At 41.6% G+C, this 17,005-nt stretch overlaps 1 protein-coding gene across 2 annotated transcripts in view; it reads right to left on the bottom strand.

Annotated features, from left to right (window-relative positions):
* Positions 1-4,589: 4,589 nt before the first annotated feature.
* Positions 4,590-17,005, bottom strand: part of GUCY1A1 (guanylate cyclase 1 soluble subunit alpha 1) — a 109,715-nt gene continuing 97,299 nt past the window's right edge. The window contains exons 7-8 of one of the 2 annotated variants that reach the window (XM_040418578.1): positions 11,675-11,829; positions 4,590-5,253 (exon numbers count right to left, since the gene is read on the bottom strand). In XM_040418578.1, coding sequence (XP_040274512.1) covers positions 5,070-5,253; positions 11,675-11,829 — 339 coding nt within the window. In that variant the 3' untranslated portion in view covers positions 4,590-5,069. The remainder of the gene's footprint in view (positions 5,254-11,674; positions 11,830-17,005) is intronic. The other variant, XM_040418579.1, reaches the window with a different exon arrangement.

Genomic DNA, 17,005 nt, shown 5'->3' with positions numbered 1-17,005 from the left:
TTTTTTTTTTTACTTTTTATTAGGTCCCCAAGTGGACCACAACATGCAATCATCAGAATGCAATTTGTATAGGGTAATGGAATTTTTTCCATTATGCTATACAGAAATAGGTATATTACAGTTCAGTGCTGCCATCTGCTGGTCTGAACTGTAATATACAAGAAATAAGCTTGGAAGCCTAATAAAGGCTCATTACTTTGAATAAAAACCTTCCCCAATTTACATTGGGGGAAGGCGTTCCAGTCCATGAAGCATGTGCTTCCGGCTTCTCAGATGTCGTGGTCACATTTGACCACTGCATCTGAGAGGTAGAATGTCCGTGATCAGCATTACCGCCAGTTGTGGACATTAACCTCGGGTGTCTGCTGTGTGAAACTGTTTGGTATATTAAAACAGCGTAATGGGAAAAAAAAATCTGAATGGGCAATTCAAATTTTTTTTTTTTAAAGTGATCAAAAAATCTTACAAACCTCAAAATGGCATTAATAAAAACTACTGATCACTTCCCCAAAAATGAGCTTTCATATAGCTTCTTAGATGTAAATATAATGGGGGTCAGAATATGTAATCTAAACGGCTTTCAGTAAATTTCTTCTGGTACAGTAGGCCTCTTTAAACAAGTTTGTTACTTAAAGGGGTGAACCATTACTAAAGTTATTTGTCTCAGCAGTTGTTTGCCATGTTTTCTCACTGGTTTAGTAATCTGTACTTTATCATCATTCTGACCTTGCTGTCATGGAAATCAGCTCTCCAAGCATCGGCTTCCTGATGATCCTGTGACAGACTTGTGTTTACACACGGCAGCCAATCTATGGAGGCACATTTGCAAAGGGGGGGGAAGAGGGATAGAGCTGCTGTCTGACCTAATAATGAGACAGAGTATGTGTCTCAGACTACCTCAAGCAGTGTAGTCACAGGTCACAGCTCTGCTTGATGTACATAACATTTTTGAGATCATGATTGGGCAGTCACTTTAAGTAGCATTTGTACAATAAGAGATTTTTTTTATTTTTATATCACTAATACTACTAATAAAAATACGTAAACATGACAACTGCTACTTAAGACAAAATAAAAACCAATAAAACAAGCTATGAAATAGAATAAAAAAAAACATTTATTGCTAGGACATTTACACTTTATAATATGAATTTCAAAATAGAGCTTCATAAACCTACAAAGCACATATTGCTTGATGTTCACATCCAGTAAGCCTATGCTTGTCTCGTAACAAGTACATTCTAGGGAACAAAAGTAGAAACACATTCTAGCGGTGATATTATAGCTGACAAGTTCTTGGTGACACACATGTTATGCAGAATTGCCTGTACTGCAACATTATACCATATAATAAGAGATATCAACATAATTACATAATCACTTGCTGTTTCTGAAAGACTTTCCAATTAAATACCTCTACAAACTGAAGAATCAACACCGTAACATAAATACAAATTATTTTTGGAAGCTGCTTATTTTATCAGTTTTTGGCAAAACCAGCAGGAAGACTTTGTTAAATTTCTATATGCATAATCTCTGACACTCTGACTACATATAGATAATAATATTCAACAAAGCTTAACATTAATAAATTACTATTTTTAAAATATACTTTCTTTATAGCATGCAGGTAAACATGTATTTATTTGTATATATAGAAGTGTCAAATATTATAAATAGATATAAGATCACAAAAATATATTACACTAACAAATGAAGACCAGCTTTAATAGGGTAATTTTCAACAAAAACGCCCAAAATCTATCACCTTATTATTTAAACATAAGAGTATAGTGTATCATAAAATAAGGTACTTTTCGTGTTTACAGTACAGTTACAACCTATATTATAGTCCAGAGCTACATCCACAATTCTGCAGACGTCAGAGCTTAAATAGTCTGATATTCCTTGATTATTCAATGCTGTACAAAGCTAGTTCTGGGGGGTTTGCATTCTGAGAAGTGGTATCTGTACACCAGACACACCATATAGTTATCTGAAACTAAATGTCCTTCTTCCCTACAAAGTTCAGCTAAGTCTACTTTCACACTCGTGTTTTGGCTTTCCGTTTGTGAGATCTGTTCAGGGCTCTTACAAGCGGTCCAAAACGGATCATTTTGCATTCTAAGTGGAAAAGGATCCGCTCAGAATGCATCAGTTTGCATCAGTTGAGTCTCCATTCCGCTTTGGAGACGGACACCAAAACGTCCAAGACGCATCCGCACAAAACGCAAGTGTGAAAGTTGCCTTATCTGTAGGGGTAGTTTCTGATAACAAGCTTGCTGACCAGTCCTATTAACCAGTAGAGCAGTGAATGTAACTTTAGACTATAATACAGCCTGTGACTGTGTACCAGTATATAATATATAATGTAAAAAGTATTTACAAAATTATTCAACATTTTATACAGATTAGATACTGTTTATCTAAGGTAGGGTGCAAAGGTGGACTAAGGCTTTTAAATAATCTTGCAGTTGTAAAGTTGACCATACACATTAGATGTATATCAGCCACAACTAATGATTTTGGTGGGACTAGCCAATCATCTACTAAGGATGGGGCTCCCCCGACTCTCCCCAGGCAGCAGGGATCAGGAAAGAGAAGGATTGGGCTGATGGATTCTTTTGTTCTCAAAGAGATAACCCACTGCCAGAGGTGTTTGGCATGGCTCTCCCTCCTCAGGACACATGCATGCATGTTTATGGAGGGGTTGGGAGAGACAGTTATATTGGATGCCTAAATGTTCTTAAGTGTAAACTGAAGGGTTTATTTATATTGTATATGACTAGCACCAGATGAATTAAATGTAGAAAAACTGATAAATAACAACATAACCTTAGTTTAAATTTAAATTGGGATTTAGAGATACGTTTGAATTGATTTCTTACTAACTTTGCCTCTTTTTTGGCAACCTAAATATATATATTTTCTATTAAGAGTGTATAACTGAAACTGATTACACAGAAGGAAGCATTTCTTATGCTTAGAATGTACAGATAGAACAATGTAGTAAAAAAAAAAAAATCAATATAAAGAAACAATATAAAGCTAAACATTCAACAATTCAAAATGGTGTGATTTCTAAAATATAGGAAAATGCTAAGAATATTGTACATAACCTTGTATGTATGCGGGGTTACAGTGGATATTAAAAGTTAAACAGATCATAGCAGGTATCAAGATAAATGGACAGTTCCAAGGATAGTAAGAAAAATAGTGGGCTTACATTATGATTTTTGTGTTTTGGAATATAAAATGTGTACACTCAATAAAATATACTGTCTTGCCTAGATTACATTGTCCATGGGGACACAACTCGATCTAAACTCATTTACCATAAATGAGTGGAGCATGGGGACTTTTAACGCTCCGATGCTTCACCTTGCCCTGCGATGCCCAGTCTAGCAGTGAGCCCAGTGACGTCACCAGCACTAATGGGCGGTCTTAAGGTGTTTACAGACTAGGGCAATGCTAAAGACCGCTCATCAGAGTCGGTGAAGTCATTGAGACCACTGCTTGGTGGAAGCCCCGCCTAGCAGTGTCCAAATGTGAACAAACAGCCCTTGTCCAGCGCAATGCAGGGCAAGGGGGAGCATCAAAGCATAAAAAGCTCAGATGCTCCACTCATTCATGGTGAATGAGTGCAGATAGGGTTGTGTCGGGGTTCAGGTCTGAATCCGGACAACCCCTGTCACATATTCCATACAAAATAAGAGATTTGTTTTAGTTTCTCTTTTTTTCTCACTGGGTTGACGTCAGCTTTGTTTTTTGTACTGAACTTTATATACTATAAATTCATCCTGACTGTATTTTGTACACTGAAAGGATTAATGTTTCTTTGTAGGTTCATATTTTCTATTTTTGTAAAGAGAAAGATCTCATTGATATGATAACTATGACAATAGTTTGTTGATTATCTCTTTGTCTTTATATGAATCAATAGAGTAAAAAATAAATAAAAAAAATTAGTTCATATCAATAGAGTTTTAGGCCCCTTGCAGACGAGCGTGTCCGGATTATGTCCGGTGCGTCCCGGTGCATTGAGGCAAACCCACGCGAGTAGGTACGCAATTGCAGTTAGTTTTGACTGCGATTGCGTTCCGTTGCTCAGTTTTTATGGCGCGTGTGCAATGCGTTTTGCACGCGTGTGATAAAAAACTGACTGTGGTACCCAGACCCTAACTTCTTCACAGAAGTTCAGGTTTGGGTTCAAGGTTGTGTAGATTGTATTATTTTCCCTTATAACATGGTTATAAGGGAAAATAATAGCATTCTGAATACAGAATGCATAGTAAAATAGGGCTGGAGGGGTTAAATTTTTATTTTTTTTAAATGTAACTCACCTTAATCCACTTGTTCGCGCAGCCGGCATCTCTTCTGTCTTGTTCTGTGAGGAATAGGACCTTTGATGACGCCACTACGCTCATCACATGGTCCATCACATGATCCATCACCATGCGTGAAAAATCACCGCTCATGTGCACAGCCCCATAGAAATGAATGGGTCCAGATTCAGTGCGGGTGCAATGCGTTCACCTCACGCATTGCACCCGCACGGAAATCTCGCCCGTGTGAAAGGGGCCTTACTTAGATTTTAGACCTGCTAACTTTTCAACACTGTGAATTTAAAGAAAATGAGAACGATGTTACATAACCAAAAAATCTGGATTGGATAGGGCTTTGTTCTCAAACTTTAAATATGTAACATTGTTAAACGTATTCTTTTATAATATTAGTTTCAACAGTGAAAACATTTTGTTTTGCCAACATCACATTTTGAAAATTAACATAAACATAATGCAAATACACCACCAACAACCAATATCTACCGGACATATAACCTTATTGAACATGAATAAATACTTCTAATTTTAATAATATCTAGCTTAGAGGATGCAGCTTCCATATCTGATCTCTAGAGCCCATTTCTGTGTGCAACTAAGCAATATTGTGATTTACAAGCACGCTGGAATGGAGATGGTACTTAAGAATGTCATTTTAAAGGAAGACCATGTCATGTAAAGAAAGTCTGATACACAATATACACAACAAGAATAGATAAAATTGGTCTATTTCGTTTTGCTGAAATGTAAATCCTCTGCCGGCTTTGTCTGGTACCAAGTCTTGGTCAACATGTCTTGATCTAAAGCCTCAAGAAAATAACAGATTCCTGGAATTTCAGCTGGAAAGTTTGGTGGAAGATCTTCTCTTGATCGAGGTATAAATTTAAATCCTTTAAAATCTTTAAGCAAGCTGGAAGAATATTTAATAATAAGAATCACAAAACAGTATGCAAATCAAATAAATACTATAATGTTCACCAGTGACTAGTACATAATGTTAGTGTTTGTAAAGCAGTGTGCAAACACTTGATTACATCTCAGGGACATGCCCCACATGTTGGCAGGCATAGGTGTAACTATAGCCATAGCACTTGCTATGGGATCCAGAGGTGAAGGGAGCCCAATCACGTACATAGGTAATAACAATATGATAGCTTTATGCTATAATGTAGATTTTCTGATGTATGGTACTATTATACATACGTTTGATTACTGCTACTTATTCTGCTATTTCACTCTTACAATAGGTGGTGGGAACTACATCTTCTTTTGCTATGGGGCCTTATGAATTATACTTACACCCCTGTTGTCAGATTAATCTTTTCTTGTAACCTCCTAGAATTCCTAATCATACAGTATTCTTTTCAATTTACAAAATGGAGAATGTGAGGGTACAGGAGTGAGGATGGAGTTCCTGATATTCCCATCTTACTACGGGTCTTTTCCAGAGGCAGGCAAGTCCCTTACTTGCTTTATTCTTGTCATTGGACAACAGATTCTATTGCGATGTTGTCCAGTTTGTGTGGGATCAATAAGGAAATTACTTTATTAAAAAATATAAAAGGTTATAGAATATGATTTAGGCCTTTCTTTCTAAAGGCAGGGGCGGATTGGCCATAGACCTTACAGGAAATCTTCCCAGTGGGCCGATGTCCAGGGGGCTGCCTGGGCCTTCCTCACGGGTGGCCAGTAGAAGTTTTTGGGGATGTATTTTGTGCTGCTGGCAGTATTTTATGATGGGCTGTGGTATTTTGCTCTGTTGGGGTGGAATAATGTTCCACAATATGGTATTGCTATCCCCCCTACTTGTGTTGCCCCTGCCTTCCATGAATTTGGGCCCAAGTACAAAATGGGGCCACTTTTAGTATTTTTTGCAGGGCCACTTTAAGTTCGCAGTCCGCCCCTGCCTAAAGGACTATCCAACAACCCAGAATATATGATCACATTGCTACTATTAGGTCCCAGGAATTTTAAAGTACAGATGTAGATAAACTCGACTCTGATAACACATGTCACAGTGTTATCTTGGTTATCTCGTGACAAAAGCCATTGAAATCCATTGAAACATTACATGTAAAAACAACTTTATATTAATCTGTCAGTCACATTTCTTTATGCCCAAGGGGCGTTTTTTCAAATTTCTTTATGCCCAAGGGGCGTTTTTTCTCATACCTTTGTGCCCAGCCGTGCCTCAACTGTCGATTCCTAGCGCCGCCCAGCTCATTATTATTCACTGCGCTGGGCGGCTCTTACATTCCCCGATCCTGTCACCCAAGAGAAGCGCTGGATACTAGTGCCTTGGAGGAGAGATCGGATTCAATTACAGGCTTGGGAGAGTGCCGGCGCATGCGCAGATGGTCCGATTGAGGCCGATGCCCATAGGTATCTATCGGGCATGCGCGGGAACTGACAGGATCGGGGAATGTAAGAGCCGCCCAGCGCAGTGAATAATAATAATGAGCTGGGCAGCGGTAGGAAACGACAGTTGGGGCGCGGCTGGGCACAAAGGTATGAGAAAAACGCCCCTTGGGCATAAAGAAATGTGATTGACAGATCAATATAAAGTTGTTTTTACATGGTTTACAATGCGGACAGGGGGTACTCTTATATCATTGGAATGCACTTTAATAGATCTATGACTGCATAGGAATAACTAAATATGTTTATAGGGCCTGTCAGTGTCCCTTTAAAGAATTTATCTAAACCCTTTTTAAAACTGTCCACTGTTCCTGCTGTGACCATGTCCTGAGAAAGTCTATTCCACAGTTCTTACAGTAAAGAAGCTTTGACGCTTCTGGAGACTGAATTTTTTTTTCTCCAGTGGGAGGCAGTGCCTCTTTGTCTTTTGAGGGCATTTTACATGGAACAGTTTTTCACCGTATTTTTTGTATGGCCCATTTATATATTTGTACAGGTTAATCATGTCCCCCTTAGACGTCTCTTCTCAAGACTAAATAAATTCTATTATTTTAATCTTCCTTCATAACCAAGACCCTCCATGCCCCTTATCAGTTTAGTCGGTCTCTTCTGTACTTTTTCCAGCTGCAGAGCGTCCTTTTTATGGACTGGTACCCAGAACTGAACTGCATATTCCAGATGAGGCCGCACCAATGCTTTGTAAAGTGGTAATATTACATCCCTCCCCCGCGAGTCCATGCCTCGTTTAATGAATGACAACATTGTATGCTGTTATTCAATCTATGATCTACAAGAACACCCAAATCCTGCTCTATAAGTGACTCCCCCAGTGTTACATCCCTTAGGACATATGATGCACGTAGATTATTACTACCAAGATGCATAACTTTACATTTATCCACATTGAACCTCATTTGCAAGTTGATGCCCAATCACTCAGAGTGTCCAAGTTAGCTTGTATTTTATGGACATCTTCCATAGACTGTACAGTACTACATAGCTTAGTGTCATCTGCAAAAATAGAAATGGTGCTATTAATCCTGTCCTCAATATCAATAATAAATAAAATAATAGAGGACCCAGCACTGAACCTTGGGGTACACCACTTATAACCCCGAACTATTTTGAATAGGAATCATTGACCACAACTCTCAGGACACGGTCCTTCAGCCAGTTTTTAATCCAATTACAAACTTAACTTTCCAAGCCTATAGACCTTACTTTACCTATTAAACGTCTATGAGGGACAGTATCAAAAGCCTTTGCAAAATCCAAAACACTACATCCACAGCCGTCCCTCTGTCCAGGCTACTACTCACCTCCTCATAAAAACAAATCAGGTTAGTCTGACAATTTCTGTCCTTGGTAAACCCATGTTGGTTATCACTTATAATATTACGATCACATACTCCTGTATATAGTCCCTTAAGAGTCATTCAAACATTTTCCCACAACAGAAGTTAAACTAACTGTTCTATAATTACCTGTGGAGGACCTAGATGCTTTTTCGAATATGGGCACCACATTTGCCTTGCGGCAATCACTTGGCACTGTACCACTACCTAGAGAATCTTTAAAAAGTATAAAGATGGGCACAGCAATGTCTGAACTGAGCTCATTAAACACTCCTGGGTTTAATCCATCTGGACCCGGGGCCTTTTTCACATTTACCTAATTTAACTTATCTTGGACCATATCTACAGTTAGCCAATTGAGTATATTACTGGATGTACTAACAGCCCCAGCACCACAGATGTCATCTCCTTTCTCTTTTGTATATATAGAGATATAAAACCCATTCAGTAACTCTTCCCTTTACTTATCTTCAGTGACTAACCCCCCTTTACCATTATTTAGGGGATCTACCTGCTCAGACATTGTTTTTTTTGCATTTATATATTTAAATAATCTTTTGGGATTTGTTTTGCTCTCTTTTGCCACCTGCTGTTCGTTTTGTATTTTTGCTAATTTTATCTCCTTTTTACAGATTTTATTAAGCCCTTTTTAAACTTCAAACGCTACAGCTGACCCCTCAGATTTGTATTTTTAAATGTCCTTTTTTTAGTAGCTGTAAGCAATGGGTGGGTTTAATTTTAGCCTTTTATACTTGTTACCTAAAGGAATACATTTTTTTTACTGCAATTACTAAATGTGGATTTAAAGCTCTCCCATTTATCCTCAATATTATTGTGTAACAGTAGCTGCTCCCAGTCTATGCCCTGAAATGCTGCCCTCAACCCAGGGAAATTAGCCTTTTTAAAATTCAGTGTCTTTGCTCTGCCTGACAGAGTTTCCTTCTTATAGTTTAGGGGGAATATAATTATATTGTGGTCACTATTACCTAGTGTTTCTCGAACAGTAACATTTCCAACAAGCTGTGCGTCATTAGAAATTACCAGATCCAACAGAGCATTGCCCCTAGTGTTGCCTACAACTGGCCCATAAAGTGGTCCTGCAGCAGGTAGAGGAATTTTCTCCTCTTTGCGGTTGAGGCAGAATCATGACCCCAGTCAATGTCTGGGAAGTCAAAATCTCCCATTGTGCCAGCCTGTGCAGCCCGCTCTATTTGGTTATACAGTTGCGTTTCTATCTCCTTTGTGATGTTAGGGGGTCTATAGATTGCACCAAGCATTATTTTTTCTGTGTTTATATCCCTTTGAAATTCCACCCATAAGGTTTTAACATCCTCACCCACAATTGCCTATTTCACACTTGTCTACAGATCACTCCTAACATACAGGCAGACGCCACCGCCTTTTCTATTGACCTTGTCTTTCCTAAATAGTGTAAAACCGTCAATATTTACAGCCCAGTCATGCGAAGAGTCCAACCATGTCTCAGCCACACCAACTACATCTATGTGTTCTTCTAGTAACATAGACTCCAGCTTCACCATTTTGCTAGCTAGACTTCTGGTATTTGTGAAAATACATTTTAAATTACTAAAGTAGTATAGACAAACCGCTCACTCTCCTTACAATTCTGGATTGGGTGCTCTAGTCTCAAATTGATTCACTCAAATCAACAAAGGCGTAATAAAAAGTATATATTATATGGTATGAGACTGGCACTCCCTTGCATGGAAATAGAGCAATAGTAATAGTGTTGTTACACAATATTTAATTGGCAAAATATATTAAAATACAACATTACAATACAATACAATATTAAAATGACAATCGCTGCTAGCGGAAACAATATCAATCCCTAAAAATACCTAAAATCTAAAACTTGAATAAAAACTCAAAAAAAAGTCCAAAAAGAAGCGGACCATACGTCCTGAATGTACAAAAATATCGCAAGCCAAAAGTGTCAGTCTATTCCTTATAATAGTATTGGCATTCCTTTCTTATATGCAATGTACCATGCAAAATCCATGCAAGGCACCTTTTCAAATATTCGGAATTGTCCGATATAAATATTCGATAAAGTATCCAATCGGACACCAAGTTTTTACTCACAGGTGAATGTCGATTATGCTGCAGTCCCAATATTCAATCCTTTTGATTTTTACTCACTGTATTTATTCACGTGGTTCTCAGTGATTAGCGTCCCACCTGGTTCGTTCGTCACTGGTCTCTCTCGATCGTTATCCACAAATCTCGTATCCGGTTATACGATCAGGGTGTAATATTGCGAGAGGTGAACTTATACTTGTACTGACCAGTTTGAATGGCTGAAATTCCGGGTCTTTATCTTTGGAGCGCTCTGATTTCTTTGTATATCTCCGGATATTAATAGACAGTACAAGAATAAGTTCACCTCTCGCGATATTACACCCTGATCGTATAACCGGTTCCGAGATTTGTGGATAACGAACGAGAGAGACCAGTGACGAACGAACCATCACTGAGAACCACGTGAATAAATACTGCTTCTTTTTGGACTTTTTTTTGAGTTTTTATTCAAGTTTTAGATTTTAGGTATTTTTAGGGATTGATATTGTTTCCGCTGCAGCGATTGTCATTTTAATATTGTATTGTATTGTATTTTAATATATTTTGCCAATTAAATATTGGTTAACAACACTATTACTATTGCTCTATTTCCATGCGAGGGAGTGCCAGTCTCATACCATATAATATATACATTTTAAATTACTATTACCTGTAAAGTGAATATCTGGGATTTTCGGGTTACCTTGGTTGATGTTTGTATGTAACAGGTTCTTGTTACCAGCAGTTCTATATTTCATCGGTGTATAGTTCTGCCCAGTCTTCTCCCTAATTTATTCACTAACCGCAGCACCCACTAAATCCCCACTGTCCCCTACTATATCCCACTCTCTATCTACACTTTCTACTCCCTTATTAGTATGATCCTCCACCCTCCCCCCAGATCCTAGTTTAAAAGCTCTTCCAGCCATCCAACGATTTTTTTCCCCAGGGCAGTTGCACCCTCCCCATTAAGGTGGAGCAAGTCGCTACTGTACAGCCCGTAACCGACCGAGAAGTCGGCCCAGTTCTCCATGAACCCAAACCCTTCCTGCACCAGCTTCTGAGCCACTTATTTAACTCCCTAAGCTCCTGTTGTCTCTCTGGTGACGCTCGTGGCACTGGAAGAAAAAAACCTCCAACGCTGTGAGCTCTGTGCTGCGATTGGCCAGCGCTACAGCCTAGGAGAAGGAGACGCCCGCAGAACAAGGGCAGACTCCGCCAAGTCCCCGAACATACCGGAGGACATAACGGGAGAACAAAGCGGCGCCCAGGGATAATAGTAAGTGCAGTGAGATCCCTGGGCGCCGCTGTATATGTCATGATACTTAGTTCACAATGTCAGGATCGGTGAAAGGTCCTCTTTAAACTCCGGTTCTTTAAACCCCACTTATTCAGAAGCCCACTTAGTACAGCCAGCCCAGTGAGAGCTCTGCCTCTATATATTGTTACAGATTAAAATACAAACAAAAAGTTTACCTATACGTTGTAGGGCTGATATTTATCTTTCTTGGTATACTGCAAGATTCAAACTTATTGGCAAGTGTAACATTATTTCCAAAAAGGCAGTAACGTGGCATTCTTACACCTACAACACCAGCAAAAACTGAACCAGAGTGCAGACCTATGCGCATCTATAAGAGAAAAAAGAAAGACAAAACTACTGATAGTCATTACAGCTATAAGCATTTTGTATTAACAAAGCAGAAAATATCAGAGACACTTGGGCAGATTTACCAATCCAAAATGCACAAGACTTTTGGCTTAAATTGCAACAAAAACTGGCACATATGATGTGCGCTCCATTTATTATGTGTTTTAGAAGTTTTTGTGCCTCACTAGACAGTTTTGAAAGTGTCTAGAAAATGGGAGCTTGGCTAAGAGGAGTCATCAAATGATCCACATTTATTAACCCCTTTACGATGGCCATACGGCTATTTACGTGCTTTTTGCACATACCCCGTGCAGATAGCACGTATATAAACGTCATGGTAGCTCTTTAATCCAAGCTCTGCAAAGCGCTTGGATTAAAGCTTCTGCCCCTGAACTGCTGCTGTCACGGACAGCGTACAGTCCAGTAATGCCGACAAGGGACCAATCAGAGTGGTCCCTTGTCGGCGATCGCTCCAATTGGTAAGTCTATGCAGACTAACCAATCGGATCGAGGCAGTGTAAAAATGCCGGTTTCAGGCTCTGATCTGCACTCTGCAGATCAGAGCCTGAAATCAGGCATCTGCTGATTTGTGCCCCAATCTGTGCCCCCTGATATGTTCTGCCGTGCCCCTTCTGTCCTGGACATGCCCCTTATGTTCTGACTGTGCCCCATCTGTGCCCCCTCTATGCTGGCCGTACCCCCCTTTCCAGCGCTGCCCCCATTTGTGCCTCCTGCCCCTGATGTGGTCCCCCTGCTGTATTTGATGGCGGCGGCTCCATTCCTGAACCGCCGCCATCAGCAGCGATTGTCAGCTGTATGCTGACACTCTGGTTCAACCCTTTAGATGCCGGCATCCAAGGGGTTAAACAGAGGGAGGGGGCTCCCTCTCTTAACCATCGGGCTGCTGCGCTGCGATGGCAGTGGCCCGATGGTTGCCATGGCAACCAGATGCCTTGCAAAGGCATCCAGTGTTGCCATCTATCAGTGTAAAACTGATAGTCTTATACTTTGCAATGCAAAAGCATTGCAAAGTATAGTACAGCCATCAGCCCCACTGGATCTTCGAAATTCAAGTTGGACCTGATAAAAAAAAGTGTGAAAATAAAAAAAAAGCGTGAAAATAAAAAAAAAGTAAGAAAAAAATAAATAAAAATGTAACTTAAAAATAAAATAAATTGCCTTTTTTATATTATTTAGAAGAGATAAAAAAATGAAAAACATAAATAAACTACACATATTAGGTATCACCGCATCCGTAACTACTGGCTCTATATATCTATCTATATATATATATATATATATATCTCACATGATCCACCCCATAAACACCATAAAAAAAATAAAAACAGTGTCAAAAAAAGCCATTTTTGTCACCTTACATCACAAAAAGTTCAACACCAAGCGATCAAAAAGGCGTATGTCCCACAAATTGGTATCAATAAAACAGTCACCTAATCCTGCAAAAAATGAGCCCCTACTAGAGTTGAGCGGACACCTGGATGTTCGGGTTCGGCAGAACTTGAAAAAGAAATTTGGGTTCGGTACCCGAACTTGACCCCGAACCCCATTGAAGTCAATAGGGGCCCGAACTTTTGAGCACTAAAATGGCTGTAAAAATGTCATGGAAAGAGCTAGAGGGCTGCAAAAGGCAGCAAAATGTGCTTAAGAGCATGGCAAATGTGGATAGGGAAATGAATAAAAAAAAAACATAAAAGACCTTAAAAAAATAAAAATTAGGTTGAGGAGGCGGTGAATGGGTGGATGTGGCCGTGTAGGCTCACGTGGTGGTCTAGGTGGAAGAAGCGGCGAAGGAGGAATAGGTAGCCAACACAGATGTGTGTTATTTAGCATTTTTACATAGGGGTATCCCCTAAAATATTGGGGCATATAAAAAAAAAAAAGGAATAAGTGCACTTGAGTACAAGGATGGATGGTTGAGGCTGTTAGAACTGTCTATTCTGCACAAGGTAGAGACAAGTCCTGAGGGATCTAAGCCTGGTTCATTTTAATGAACGTGAGCTTGTCCACGTTGGCTGTGGACAGGCGGCTGCGTCTGTCTGTAATGACGCCTCCTGCCGTGCTAAACACACGTTAAGAGAGTACACTGGCTGCAGGGCACCTCGTCCAAGGCATACAGGGCAAGCTCTGGCCATGTGGACAATTTGGAGACCCAGAAGTTAAATGGGGCAGAACCATCAGTCAGTACGTGTAGTCGTGTGCACAGGTACTGTTCCACCATGTTGTTCAAATGCTGACGCTCCATATCAGCAGTTGGGGCCGGTTGTTGCGGCGAGGTGACAAAGCTTTTCCACATGTCGGCCATGCTAACCCTGCCTTCTGAGGTGCTGGCTCTGACACAGCTGCGTTGGCGACCTCTTCCTCCTCCCCTACCTTCGCCTTGTGCTTCCACTTGTCCCCCGGCGTCAGTCGGGAATGCTCTCAGGAGCGCGTCTACCAGCGTGCGCCTGTAGTCGCGCATCTTCCGATCACGCTCCAGTGAGGGAATTAAGGACGGCACATTGTCTTTGTAACGGGGATCCAGCAGGGTGGCCACCCAGTAGTCAGCACACGTTAAAATGTGGGCAACTCTGCTGTCGTTGCGCAGGCACTGCAGCATGTAGTCACTCATGTGTGCCAGGCTGCCCAGAGGTAAGGACAAACTGTCCTCTGTGGGAGGCGTATCGTCTGCGTCCTCTGTATACCCCCAGATACGCACCAGTGATGGGCCTGAGCTGCGTTGGATGCCACCCCGCTGTGAACATGCTTCATCCCCATCCTCCTCGTCCTCCAGTAGTGGGCCCTGGCTGGCCAAATTTGTACCTGGCCTCTGCTGTTGAAAAAACCTCTTTCTGAGCCACTTCTAAAAGACTGGCCTGAAAGTGTTAGAGATGACCCCTCTTCCTCCTCTTCATCCTGGGCCACATCCTCTTCCATCATCGCCCTAAGTGTTTTCTCAAGGAGACATAGAAGTGGTATTGTAACGCTGATAACGGCGTCATCGCCACTGGCCATGTTGGTGGAGTACTCGAAACAGCGCAACAGGGCACACAGGTCTCGCATGGAGGCCCAGTCATTGGTGGTGAAGTGGTGCTGTTCCGCAGTGCGGCTCACCCGTGCGTGCTGCAGCTGAAACTCCACTATGGCCTGCTGCTGCTCGCACAGTCTCTCCAGCATGTGCAAGGTGGAGTTCCACCTGGTGGGCACATCGCATATGAGGCGGTGAGCGGGAAGGCCGAATTTACGCTGTAGAGCAGACAGCCGAGCGGCGGCAGGATGAGAACGCCGGAAGCGCGCACGACGGCCCGCACTTTACGCAGCAGCTCTGACATGTCGGGGTAGTTGTGAATGAATTTCTGCACCACCAAATTCAGCACATGCGCCAGGCAAAGGAGGTGTTGTTGGTGGCACATCCTCTGTTTGCTGGGCGGCAGGTGCCAACGTTCCTCCAGAGGCGGAGAAAGAGGCCGAGGCAGCAGCAGAAGAGGGAGCAGGAGGGGCATGAGCCCTTTCTTGGCTTTGAAGGTGCTTACTCCACTGCAGCCCGTGTCTCACATGTAGATGCCTGGTCATGCAGGTTGTGCTAAGGTTCAGAACGTTAATGCCTCGCTTCAGGCTCTGATGGCACAGCGTGCAAACCACTCGGGTCTTGTCGTCAGCACATTGTGTGAAGAAGTGCCATGCCAGGGAACTCCTTGAAGCTGCCTTTGGTGTGCTCGGTCCTTGGTGACGGTGGCCAGTAGCAGGCGAACTGTTTTGGCGACGGCTTCTCTGCTTTTGCACCCTGCTCCCGCTTTTGCTACGCTGTTGTCTCGGTCTCACCACTGCCTCTTCCTCCGAACTCTGAAAGTCAGTGGCACGACCTTCATTCCATGTGGGGTCTAGGACCTCATCGTCCCCTGCATCGTCTTCCACCCAGTCTTCCTCCCTGACCTCCTTTTCGGTCTGCACACTGCAGAAAGACGCTGCTGTTGGCACCTGTGTTTCGTCATAATCAGAGACGTGCTGAGGTGGTATTCCCATGTCCTCATCAGGAAACATAAGTGGTTGTGCGTCAGTGCATTCTATGTCTTCCACCCCTGGGGAAGGGCTAGGTGGATGCCCTTGGGAAACCCTGCCAGCAGAGTCTTCAAACAGCATAAGAGACTGCTGCATGACTTGAGGCTCAGACAGGTTCCCCGATATGCACGGGGGTGATGTGACAGACTGATGGGCATGGGTTTCAGGCGCCACCTGTGCGCTTTCTGCAGAAGACTGGGTGGGAGATAATGTGAACGTGCTGGATCCACTGTCGGCCACCCAATTGACTAGCGCCTGTACTTGCTCAGGCCTTACCATCCTTAGAACGGCATTAGGCCCGACCAAATATCGCTGCAGATTCTGGCTACTACTGGGACCTGAGGTAGTAGGTTCAGTAGGACGTGTAGCTGTGGCAGAACGGCCACGTCCTCTCCCTGCACCAGAGGCTCCACCAACACCACCACCACGACCATTTTTGGTCACCTTGCACCATAAAGTGTAATAATGAATGAGCAAAAAATCATATGTACTCAAAAATAGTACCAATAAAAACTCTTTCTGCAAAAAACGAGCCCCTGCACAAGACGATCGGCAGAAAAATAAATAAAAAATAAGGCGTTCAGAATATAGACACAAAAACATAATTTTTGGGTAAATTTGGGATTTTTTCATAAATCAAGATGAAATATATTGACTCAAATTTATGACTATCATGAAGTACACGAGAAGTCAGGAGAAAACAATCTCAGAATGGTTTGCATAAGTAAAAGCATTCCAAAGTTAATAGCACATAAAGTGACACATATCAGATTTGCTAAATTAGATGTGGTCACGAAGGTCAAAAATGGCTTGTTCTTGAAAGGGTTAATAGCATGTGCTAATCTTTTGGCATAAAATACTGGTCTACGGTAGGCCATCCAAAAGATGGTGTAAGGAAGTAAAAAGTGTGTAATATGCCAACTTGCATCAAAACTATCACACACTGCACACTACAGTATACACAGTGTGATAAACTTGGCCCAATTTGGCCCATATTCTGTCTGACAGGTCTAATTTTATGTTCTCAACATTTCAATCCCTATTAATAAATATGTCCCATTGTTTTCTAAGGGATGTATTACACCAAAAGATTATCTGAC

This window comes from Bufo bufo, chromosome 2 (assembly GCF_905171765.1).
Source record: "Bufo bufo chromosome 2, aBufBuf1.1, whole genome shotgun sequence".
In the NCBI taxonomy this organism is placed as follows: domain Eukaryota; kingdom Metazoa; phylum Chordata; class Amphibia; order Anura; family Bufonidae; genus Bufo; species Bufo bufo.
Note: the sequence above shows the minus strand (reverse complement) of the source record. Positions and strands in the feature narration are given on the sequence as shown.